Consider the following 12,706-nt stretch of genomic DNA (forward strand, 5'->3'; position numbering starts at 1 on the left):
AATAAGGTTTATACAATTTTTACTTTTCTTTTTTGTTCTAGTGAAAATTGGAGTATCTCGAGTGGGAAAACTCGACCACGGTTATAGAATTCAAGGTGAGCGTGATGAGGAAACGGTGACTTTTTTCCCCTTTGGCGCATCATCATTTGCTCATTTCGAGGGCAGACACATCGATTAGTGTGTAAATGTTTATGTTTCTATAAATGTCTGTCTTCATTCAATCTTTTTTAAAATTACAGGGATTTTTTTTACCAAGTTGGGAAGGAAGAAAGAATTTCGATGGCAGATGATCAGCTGACATCACGGTTTCTTTAAGAGTTAAAATGTAGATGAAAAAAATGCTTTGTTACAAATCCGGAGAACGGTATGGATGATGAAATCATTCCACATGCCAAGAGAAACCATACAGAATGATTATACGAAAAAAAAAAGCTGACGAAAATTCTTTTATCTCAATTTTCCTTTCTGTTTTTATTCAGTCTTACCCATCCCTCTTTTTATCGAAAACAGAGTTCATGGCCACAGAAGTAATGGAAAATAGATTATATTTTAAGGTCTAGTGCATGGTACAAGTGTATCAAGATATGGAATGATATCAATCTTTTCGCTGCACGACTGCGTGTAGTCTCCACAACGCCGGTCTGTTTTACCTTAAAAAATTATTCACATCTTAATGGGTCACTGCAAACGAGTCTATTCGTATGAGTTCTCCAGTATCCGGTTCATGATTACATCTGATTGGAGGATGTATTATAAGTATATATATATATATATATATATATATATATATATATATATATATATATAATATATATATATATATATATATATATATATATATATATATATATATATATATCATTATTATCATCATCAGCCTGAAACAGTCCACTGCTGAACGTAGACCTCTTCCAATCTTTTACAACCTTGCCTGTCTTCGATTTTTTTTTTCCAGTCTTGGCCCCATATTCCGTTATTTCATCACGCCATCTTGTCACTGGTCTGGCCCTTGGCCTCTTTTTGTTATCAATAGCCCAGTCTGTTACTTTCTTTGTTCATCTGTAGTCCTGTCTCCGACACATATAACCTGCCCATTGACATTTCTTCTTTTTGATGCTTCCCTGATCGACGTCGCCTTCATCTGATCTCTTAGGATAATTTCCAGCATTAACCTCTCCATCCCTCTCTGGGCACTTATTAGTTTCCTCTCTAGTAATTTGGTTGTAGTTCATTTCTGATCCATAGGTCATAACTGGGAGGACGCATTGATTAAAAGCTTTCCTTTTTAGACATAATGGCAAGGAGCCTTTTAGTATGCTACTGTGTCTGTTGGAGGCGCTCCAGCTTAGACTGATGCGTCGCTTTATTTTCTCTTCACTATTTGTGTTTGTTTGTACGAGTTGCCCTGGATATATATACTTGTCCACTAACTCTAGCACCTCGCCTTGTATATGTATCTGTTCAAATTGAACTCTACTGTTGAACATGATCTTAGTCTTTTTCTTGTTCATCCTAAGTTCGACTTTCAGACTTTCTCTATTCAGAGCGTTTAATAATTGCAGCATTTCATAAACAGATTCACTGAAGAGATCAATATCGTCAACAAATCTGTGTTTATTCCCACTTCTTAGGTATTTGTCTCCTATTTTGATACTCTTTCCGATCCATTCTAGCTTCCTAAATATTTCCTCAAGGTAAGCTTTAAATAGTTTTCGTGGGATGGTGTCCCCTTGTCTAACACCCTTTTTAATTGGTATTTTAGCGGTTTCCGTGTGGAGCTTGATGGTTGCTGTCCCATCTTCAAATATATCTTCTAATATTTTACAAAATTATCCGCCTCTACTCCCGGTCTTCGAATTGTAACTGAAAGGAGGCTTATGGTCGGTAGTTTAGATCCTTTCTATGCCCTTTTCTATGTAGCAAAATAATTGTTGCATTTTTCCAGGCTTTCGGAATTTTTCGGTTGACAAGGCATCTGTAAAATATATTGGCTAGTTTCACTGTTGTAATTTCTTCTGCATCTAATTCTGTCTTCGCCTGCTGTTTTCCTCTCATCATGCCTTTAAGTGCTCTATTTATTTCCTTTGTTATGGTGTTAGGTATGTCTCTAGTTACCGCGTTTGCTTCTATCCGTGGCTGTTCATTTGAGTTGTATAGATCCCTGTAAAAGTCTTCCACCACTCTTACGATTTCATTCTTGTTATATGTCACTTCTCCATTTGGTTTCTTTATTGCATAATTTGATTTCTCCCTATTCCAATTCTCCTTTTGGCTGTTTTCATGCTGGTACCTAAGACATTTATTATTTGAGTATTGAATTTCCGTACATCTCTCTTTTTTTTTTTTTTTATAGTCTTTGTTAGTTCAGCTTATTCTGTTCTGTTCATGTTTGCCAATACTTTCATGACCTTACGTTTTTGGATAAGCTGTTTAGTTTCTACCGAGAGTGTGGAAGCTTTGCAGTTTCCATTATTATGTCATGGAAATGTTTGTTGATTTGGTCATTATACATATATTTATATACATATATATATATATATATATATATATATATATATATATATATATATATAATCACATACATGTGTGTTTGTGTTTAATTATGATCAAATACGTGTTTCCTTATTCATACCTCATAGAAATACAATTATAGAATGCATATAGGTAGAGAAAGCGAGATGTGATATGATACGTATATATTTATATACACATCACTGACTGCTACGACAAGCCCTTCTAATATCATAAAGTCTAAGGTCAGAAACCGCTTAAAATTATTGAAAACTGACATTAATGTGGCAGGTTTTTCAGCGTCTGCGAGGAGTTTCACTATTTCTGCTTATCGAGACAAATTAGAATCTTGCTCTTCTTTATTGAGTAAGGGGCTGAATTATGAAACAGCAACTATGTTTAAATATGTCAAGTTCCCCGGTAATAAACTGCCCTGCCCATAATACTCCTCAGACTCATTAGGGAGGAGATAACTTGCTCTAAGTATATAAACAATTCACTGCATCAGATTTTCTATTACCACACACCATGGCATTTAAGGTGAGATGCCAAAGAGAGAAAGATTAACTTGGCAAGGATGCGTCTTTTGCTAAAGGTTTAGTTATATATACATATATATACATATATATATATATATATATATATGTATATATACATATATATGTATATATAGGTATATATGCATATATATATATATATATATATATATATATATATATATATATATATATATATATATATGTATATATATATATTATATATATATACATATATATATATATATATATATATATATAGAAGAGAGAGAGAGAGAGAGAGAGAGAGAGAGAGAGAGAGAGAGAGAGAGAGAAGAGAGAGAGGTCAAATAACATGTACTTGTAGATTTGTTTTCTTTAATACGAGTATTGTTAAATACCCGATATTGCAGGTCTTTGTACTTGTCGCTCTGGTGGTCGTTGCCCTTGCCCGCCCTGACAACACACTGTCTTATGGTTATGGCGCGATAACGCCCTCTTCAGGACCTGCTAAGCACGACTTCAACTACACCGTCAACGACCCACCATCTGGCAACGACTTCGGTCATAGGAGGTCCGAGATGGCCCCAACACTCAGGGTTCCTACTTCGTCCTCCTTCCCGACGGTCGTCTTCAGAGGGTCACCTACATTGTCAACGGTGATTCCGGCTACTTGGCCGAGGTCATCTACGAGGGTGAGGCCCAGTATCCCTCAACGCAACGTCCCTATACAACCGCCCCTCACTATGCTTAAATACGGATTGTTTTGATAACCGCATTACATGACCTCTGTATATATAAATTAATAAACCAGCACATCGATGACGTTCTTTGATGTCACTAAATATATGAACGAGACTTTCGTACACTTCACAGGCTTCAACAAGACTTTTTGCCTACTGACATGCCATAAATGTAATGGTACAACACCTTAACATAAAGTGCAAGTAATGTGATTAGACTTAATAGTACAATCAAACCACAGCCTACTTTTTTTAAGTTTGAAAGGTAACTGAACATAGTAGTTTTGGAAACTGAGGATTGTTATGTTTTCAGTAACGACTGCTTTTCTTTCATTTTGTATGTTAAATATTTGATATTGCATGTCATCGACATATCTCTATGTTTAACAAGAAATTCATTATTATGAGCAAAATAAATATTGCTATTTATATGAAAGCAAAGTCCTTTTTCAGATATAGTATAGGGTGTGTGGCTTCTGGGAAGGTTGTATAATTCTAAAACAAATCTGTAAGTAATATAAGTAAACGCTGAAGTCTTATCAAAAGTCGCCCATTTGGAAAGATGGGCTGTATTCTCAGACCAAAGGCGTATGAATGTTTCCCTCCCATGTACACTGAAAATTATATTGGGGGAGAATTGTGAAGTAAAAAGTCTAATTAGTTTCCTAAAGGAGACTAATATTTTAAACAAAATTTAATCATACATAATATTTATGCAAGGATCTTTGTTTTTAAAAGTATAATATCCATATCCAATTATTGTTACTTACATCTACTTATAAGATACATTATTTATTGACAGATTTTAAACATTTTAAATATTTAAATATTTCAATCCCACAAGGTATTTCCCGCTAATGACAGGTTTTGATGCAGTAGATAACTTTAAATGATCAAATCTTCTCAGAAGTACGAAGTCGTGCCCAGATGTTGCCGGTGTTACTGAGGTCGTTCTTGTAGGAAAACAGATAGACGTGTGAGCCAAGTAATCATAATGGCTTTTTGAAAAAGCGAAAACAGCGACCGGAAGAGTGACTATCATATTTCTTGCAACTTCTTGTGTGTGTGTGTGTGTGTGTGTGTGTTTGTGTGTGTGTGTGTGTGTGTGTGTGTGTGTGTGTGTGTGTGTGTGTGTGTGTGTGTGTGTGTGTAAAAATAAATACCATATATATATATATATATATATATATATATATATATATATATATATATATATATATATGATATTGCATACGTATGTACTCATGAATGTGTGTGTGTATGTGTGTGTGTGTGTGTATGTGTGTGTGTGTGTGTGTGTGTGTGTGTGTGTGTGTGTGTGTGTGTGTTTGTGTGTGTGTGTGGGTGTGTGTGTGTGTATGTGTGTGCGCATTACTTGTACATTTGTGTGTGGGTGTGTATGTGTCCTTGCATGAACGTGTGTGTGGGTCTAATGAAATGAGACTTTACGGAATATGGATCTAAATTATGAAGCTTACAAATACCAAGGTGAACTGTAATACACAGTTCCGCCCACAACACTCTTCATGCTCCTCATTTGGGAGGAGTTTCGCATGCTTACACTATATAAACAGAGAGAAACATTCCCACTGCATCAGATATTCCATCATCAAACACCATGGCATTTAAGGTGAAATACAAGAGGACAGATTCGCTTGTCAAGAAACCGTCATTTCCTTGCGGTTTAGCTTTACAGAATATTCACTTTTTTCAAAATTACGTTAGTATACTTTCTGCTATAACATTCCAGATATTTCAGGTAATTGCACTCTACGTTCTTTTGGCCGTTGCCCTCGCCCGCCCTCAGAACGGCTACGGTGTCCCAACGCCCTCTTCAGTACCTGCCAAGTACGACTTCAATTACGCTGTCAACGACCCACCATCTGGAAACGACTTCGGCCATCAGGAGGCCCGAGATGGTCCTAATACTCAGGGTTCCTACTATGTCCTCCTTCCCGACGGTCGTCTTCAGAGAGTCACCTACACTGTGAACGGTGATTCTGGCTATTTGGCCGAGACCACCTACGAGGGCGAGGCCCAGTATCCCTCCACACCACGCCCCTATACACCTGCCCCTCAGTATGCCTAAATGTATTGTTTTAGTAACCTCTGTATAGATAGATTAATAAACTAGTACATCGATGACGTTCTTTAATATCATTGTATGAATAATGTAGAGTAAACATGTGAACATGTGATTTTTTTTGTTGTCTTGTTTAGTATAAAACATTGACCTTTAAAATTATCACTCAATAAATACATAAATAAGACTTTCCTGCACACCAAAGGCTTCAGCAGGATCTTTGTTCTCTGGGAGAAGATGGGTATAACCATATTTCGACAAAGTATAAATTGAAAGGTGTTCTCTTTGACTTTTACTGTATGTCATTGTGACTAAATGTAAAGTAAAATTCACTGATACAGCCTTTGAAATCTAAACGGCCCAGTAACCCTCTATTTCACACTCCTACACACCCGCCCCTCAAAATGTTTTAGTAACCACATTACATAAACTCTGTGTATAAATAGCTTAGCAAACGAGCACATTAATGATATTTTCTGACATATTTATATAAATGACGTAGAAATATGACTATCAGTATGTCTGTGTGATATATTTTCCTTTAAGAATATTGTGCTCTAAAAAGATTTACCATATATATATATATATATATATATATATATATATATATATATATATATATATATATATATATATAAACGAGACTTTGGTATACTTCAGAGGCTTTAACACGTTATTATAAAGTGCACTTGAAATACAGTGTACCTTTTTTTTTTTTAAAGGTAGCTTTGAAAACTAAGAATTGTTTCCAGTAAGAAAATAAATGGTAAACAGTAAAGGGGTATTCCATTGCACCTTATTAGCAAAACGAACGCGTTTCGTAGAGCCCTGTGGCTGGAATATTCAATGATAAACGATGTGATTGCCTTCCTTTTATTATTTTTTGCAGTATTTGATATCCCATGTCATCGATACATGTTACTGTACATAAATAAATAAATGATTAAATTTAATTAAATCGAATATAAAAAAGAAATGAAGATTTGTTTATTTATTGAAACATGTCAATTTTTATTATTCACTGATAAAACAGACATAATCTAAAATAAATGCATATATATATATATATATATATATATATATATATATATATATATATATATATATATATAATGTATAGGAAGGATGTGCGGCTTATAGAAAAGTTGTATAAATCCTAAAATGAACCAGCAAACCTCTAATCTTGTAGTACTGTATCTTACAAATAAAAAGTACATATCTTACAAGAAGTCTGAACTCATTCCCAGAGGTTTGACGGTGTAACTGGAGTCTTGGAGGTTAGGCAAATGAGGTTAAAGGCAAAGTAATGATAATGACTTTCTGCATGAGCGAAAACAGCATCCGGAAGTAACTATACTTCTCGCAACTTGGTTCCAAGATAATTCAGTAGTTTGCAGGAGAAAATACATTACAGAACTGAACTGACTGACTGATTGATTATTTAAAATTATCTGCCGCTTCAACAGTTAAGTTATGATTATTGTTATTTTTGTTATGGATATGTTTTCTATGTTCCGCCTATAAATGCTACACAAATTAAAGGATAAAAACTCATATATAAAGCCCACAGTCTACGAATCTTCAGCATAGATTCATGTACATTACAACATGTTGGTACTCTTTATATATATTTATATATTTCAGGCGCGATGGACTTACCTATCTCTCTGCGTACATTTGTGTTTATAGATACATAGGTGTATCTCTCCATATATATATATATATATATATATATATATATATATATGTGTGTGTGTGTGTGTGTGTGTGTGTGTGTGTGTGTGTGTGTGTGTGTGTGTGTGTGTGTCTGTGTGTGTGTGTATGTATGTATACATATATATACACACACACGCGTGTGTATATGTGTGTTTGTGTGTGTGTGTGTCTAATGAAATTAAGATTTCTTCTTGGAATGTGGGTCTACATTATGAAAGCAACAGTGCTTACAAATATCAAGGTGACCGGTAATACACCCCTCCGCCCACAATACGCTTCATGTTCATCATTAGGGAGGAGCTTTACTTGCTTACACTATATAAACAGAGAAAAACATTCTCTCTGCATCAGATATTCTATCATCACACACCATGGCATTTAAGGTGAGATGCAAGGGGAGAGATTCGTTTGTAACAAATGGGTCTTTTGCTTATTCTTTAGTCCTATATCATAGTCACGAACTAGTATATTTTCTGCAACTTGTGTCACGAGTCCAAAACGGCAAATCCGTAGAAGAGGGAATATATTATAGAACTGGGCTGGAATTTGATTTGATCACCGCGATCGGCCCTCGATATGCTTCCCGTGTACCGCCTACAAATACCTACAGTGTAAGGAGTGTTAACCAAAGTTATTACATGAAGATGTGCATTGCAGCACATTGGCGTTATTCTTATATATGTGTGTGTGTGTGTGTGTGTGTAATTGCAAAATGGACTTAACTATCTTACTGTGCCCATGTGTATACGTATAAACATTTATATACGTATATACATATATGTCTATTTGGGTATGAATATATACATATATATATGAATATATTGTATACATATATATATACAAAGTAATGTGTGTATGTGTGTATTACATGTACATATATGTGTCTTTGTGTGTGCTTATGTATGTATATGAAATTTCTTCACAGTATGTGGATGAAACCGTAACAATGCTTACAATACATTGTAATACACAGCTCCGCCCACAACACTCTTCATGCTTATAACTAGTGCTTTACTTGCTTACACATATATAGAAACATTCCCACTGTATCAGGTATTCGGTCATCACACACCTAGGTATTTACGGTGAAATACCGATCCGGTTTAGTCTTATAATAATCAATATAATTTTCATCTTTTTCTTTTCTAAATTATATTAGTGCACCTTCTGTTACAACATTTCTGATATTACAGGTAATTGCACTCGCTGCTCTTTTGGCCGTTGCCCTTGCCCGCCCTCAGAACGGTTATGGCGTCCCAACGCCCTCTTCAGCACCTGCCAAGTATGACTTCAACTACGCCGTCAACGACCCACCTTCTGGCAACGACTTCGGCCATGAGGAAGCCCGAGATGGCCCAGAACACTCAAGGTTCCTACTTCGTCCTCCTTCCGACGGTCGTCTTCAGAGAGTCACCTACACTGTGAACGGTGATTCTGGCTACTTGGCCGAGGTCACCTACGAGGGAGAGGCCCAGTACCCTCTACACCACGTCCCTATACACCCGCCCCTCAATATGGTTAAATGTAGTGTTGTAATAACCGTTATTTTAATAAACTTGTACCTCGATGACTTATGTTAATATCTTTGTATGAATGACGTAAAAAAAGAAAAAAAAATCCGTGCAGAATCAAGGAGCGAGTTTTAAAAACAGCACTTACTAAATTGAACTAAGAGAAGAGAGTTTCTAGTACATATCACCATAGCATATTAACTTGATTAGCTTTATTGGCAAGACATTCATTGACAAAGAAATTACTATATTGATATATTGGAGTTTGTTCAAATTTCGATTTATAAAACTACAGTAAACTACAGTATCTGAACTTTTTTTTACTAAGCCATAATTTAATACATAATAAATCCATAGACAACATAACATCATCTTGTTAAACATTTCCCCTGAATATGCTAAAATACGGAATGCTTTAGTAATACAATAGTATAGTAGTAATCACTAACTATATAAAGGAGACTCGTAATGTAACAAAAATTTACAGATTTCAACAAGACCTTTCGCCTCAGACTGCCTTGGCGTAAATGTAAAAGCGTTTAACATATAGTGAATATCATGAGATTAGGGGTATAGTTTATTCGAAATATAAGGTATCCTTTTTAAGATTGAGAAGGTAACTGAACTTAGCTTTTAAATTTAAGCCTTGGTCTGTTCTCAGTAAAGAAACAATGCTAAACAGTATATAGGGGTTTTCCATTGCACATTACCAGTTTATAACTGGAACACTCGTTTATAAATGATCTGATTCCCTTTTTATAATTTAGTTTATGAAGTACTTGATATCACATCCCATCGACGAAATACTGTTTGACAAAAAATGTATATTGATTTTTTGGTCGAAAATCTTGATTGTATGATAAAAGGGAAAATGTGGAACAGAGTCTATAAAGTTGTATAGTCCTAAAATAAACTTATAAGCCTGTAAAAAGATGTTTAGTCTTACAAAAAGTCTGAACTGTAAAAAGCTGAATTGTTTTCGAAAGAAGTCGAAAGTCGTTTCCAGATGTTTGACGGTTTAACTGGAGTCTTTCTTGGAGGGTAAACTAATGTTTGAAAGCAAAGTAATGATAATGGCTTTCTGAATGAGCGAGAACAGCATTCGGGAGAATGACTATATATTTCTTGCAACTAGTTTCAGGGTACAAGACTGTAAATCAGTGGTTTGCGGGAGAAGAGGGAATGTATTACAGAAATGAATAGGAATACAGCATTCGAATCGTTTTATTTTCCGCGATCGGCCATCGATATGCTTCCTGTGTATCTACAAATGTTACGAAGAATTAAAGGATAAAAATAGTGTACGAAGTGTCAACAATAGTAAATTCATGAAGATTCATTTACATTACAGCTTATTGGCGCTCTTCAAATACATTTATTCTTTCCGTGTGCATGTATGTTTATAGATAAATATATATATGAAGGTATGTCTATATGTATTCATAAATACATGTAAACATATTGCATTCATAGATATACATGTGAGTGAAAATAAAATTTCTTCATGTAATGAGGGTCTACATTATGAAGCAGCAATAGTGCTTACAAATAAAAAGTACATATCTTACAAGAAGTCTGAACTCATTCCCAGAGGTTTGACGTTGTAACTGGAGTCTTGGCAAAGTAATGATAATGACTTCTGCATGAGCGAAAACAGCAACCGGAAGTGACTATACCTCTCGCAACTTGTATCCGGTTCCAAGATAATAATTCAGTAGTTTGTAGTACATGTGTGTGTGTGATACACAGGTGTGTATATATATCTATATCTTTCTTCCTCTCTCTCTATTTATATATATATACACACGTGTGTGTGTCCATGAATGTGTGTGTGTGTGTTTTTTTTTTTTTTGTGTGTGTGTGTGTACATGCGTGTGAGTCTAATGAAATTAAGATTTCTTCTTGGAATGTGGGTCTACATTATGAAAGCAACAGTGCTTACAAATATCAAGGTGACCGGTAATACACTCCTCCGCCCACAATACGCTTCATGTTCATCATTAGGGAGGAGCTTTACTTGCTTACACTATATAAACAGAGAAAAACATTCTCTCTGCATCAGATATTCCATCATCACACACCATGGCATTTAAGGTGAGATGCAAGGGGAGAGATTCGTTTGTAACGAATGGGTCTTTTGCTTATTCTTTAGTCCTATATCATAGTCACGAACTAGTATATTTCGTGCAACTTGTGAGTGCAAAACGGTAATTCCGTAGAAGAGGGAATATATCATAGAACTGGACTGGAATTTGATTTGATCTCCGCGATCGGCCCTCGATATGCTTCCCGTGTACCGCCTACAAATACTACGAAGGATTTAAATTAAAAAAAAAAAAAAAAAAAAAAAAAAAAAATCCACATTGTGCGAAGTGTTAACCAAAGTTAATACATGAAGATGTATGTGCATTGCAGCACATTGGCGTTATTCTTATATATTTGTGTGTGTGTGTGTTTGTAATTGCAAAATGGACTTAACTATCTTACTGTGCTTATGTTTATACGTATAGACATATATATGTATATACATATATATGTCTATTTGGGTATGAATATATACATATATATATGAATATATTGCATACATATATATATATATATATATAAATATATATATATATATGAATATATTGCATACATATATATATACAAAGGAATGTGTGTGTGTGTGTATTACATGTACATACATGTGTGTGTGTGTGTGTACTTATGTATGTATATGAAATTTCTTCACAGCATGTGGATCTAAATGAAGAAGCCGTAACAATGATTACAATGCATATTAATGCACAGCTCCGCTCACAACTCTTCATGCTCATAACTATTGCTTTACTTGCTTACACATATGAACAGAAACATTCCCACTGCATCAGATATTCAGTCATCACACCCCATGGTATTTAAGGTGAAATACAGATTCGGTTTAGTCTTATATCATAATCAAAATAATTTTCATCTTTTTCTTTTCTAAATTATATTAGTGCACCTTCTGTTACAACATTTCTGATATTACAGGTAATTGCACTCGCTGCTCTTTTGGCCGTTGCCCTTGCCCGCCCTCAGAATGGCTATGGCGTCCCAACGCCCTCTTCAGCACCTGCCAGGTATGACTTCAACTACGCCGTCAACGACCCACCTTCTGGCAACGACTTCGGCCATGAGGAAGCCCGAGATGGCCCGAACACTCAAGGTTCCTACTTCGTCCTCCTTCCTGACGGTCGTCTTCAGAGAGTTACCTACACTGTGAACGGTGATTCTGGCTACTTGGCCGAGGTCACCTACGAGGGAGAGGCCCAGTATCCCTCTACACCACGTCCCTATACATCCACCCCTCAATATGGTTAAATGTAGTGTTGTGATAACCGTTATTTTAATAAACTTGTACCTCAATGACTTATGTTAATATCTTTGTATGAATGACGTAAAAATAGGGGAAAACCGTGCAGAATCAAGGAGCGAGTTTTAAAAACAGAACTCACTAAATTAAACTCACTAAAATAACGGACTAGTTTACAGCTCAAAAGGACATCCGTTTATATAATGTTAAGTGGTACACTAGAGGGACTAGACTATCCCAACACATTACTTGATTAGCCTTGGCAAATATTTAAAATTTACTAAATAATT

General features: G+C 35.3%; 3 protein-coding genes across 3 annotated transcripts; all 3 read left to right on the plus strand.

Annotated features, from left to right (window-relative positions):
- The first annotated feature begins 4,331 nt into the window (after positions 1-4,331).
- LOC119587218 (pro-resilin-like) lies at positions 4,332-5,858 on the plus strand. The gene is made up of 3 exons (XM_037935979.1): positions 4,332-4,408; positions 4,677-4,743; positions 5,520-5,858. The coding sequence occupies exons 1-3, from the start codon at positions 4,332-4,334 to the stop codon at positions 5,856-5,858; spliced, it is 483 nt and encodes a 160-aa protein (XP_037791907.1).
- Positions 5,859-7,874: 2,016 nt separating this feature from the next.
- LOC119589504 (pro-resilin-like) lies at positions 7,875-9,175 on the plus strand. Its single transcript, XM_037938108.1, has 2 exons — positions 7,875-7,951; positions 8,762-9,175. Exons 1-2 carry the CDS (start codon positions 7,940-7,942, stop codon positions 9,146-9,148), a joined length of 399 nt encoding a protein of 132 aa, XP_037794036.1. The 5' UTR covers positions 7,875-7,939; the 3' UTR covers positions 9,149-9,175.
- A 1,923-nt stretch (positions 9,176-11,098) lies between these two features.
- Positions 11,099-12,469, plus strand: LOC119589514 (pro-resilin-like). Its single transcript, XM_037938118.1, has 2 exons — positions 11,099-11,173; positions 12,095-12,469. The coding sequence occupies exons 1-2, from the start codon at positions 11,162-11,164 to the stop codon at positions 12,422-12,424; spliced, it is 342 nt and encodes a 113-aa protein (XP_037794046.1). The 5' UTR covers positions 11,099-11,161; the 3' UTR covers positions 12,425-12,469.
- The last annotated feature ends 237 nt before the right edge of the window (positions 12,470-12,706 follow it).

This window comes from Penaeus monodon, chromosome 3 (assembly GCF_015228065.2).
Source record: "Penaeus monodon isolate SGIC_2016 chromosome 3, NSTDA_Pmon_1, whole genome shotgun sequence".
Taxonomy (NCBI): Eukaryota; Metazoa; Arthropoda; class Malacostraca; order Decapoda; family Penaeidae; genus Penaeus; species Penaeus monodon.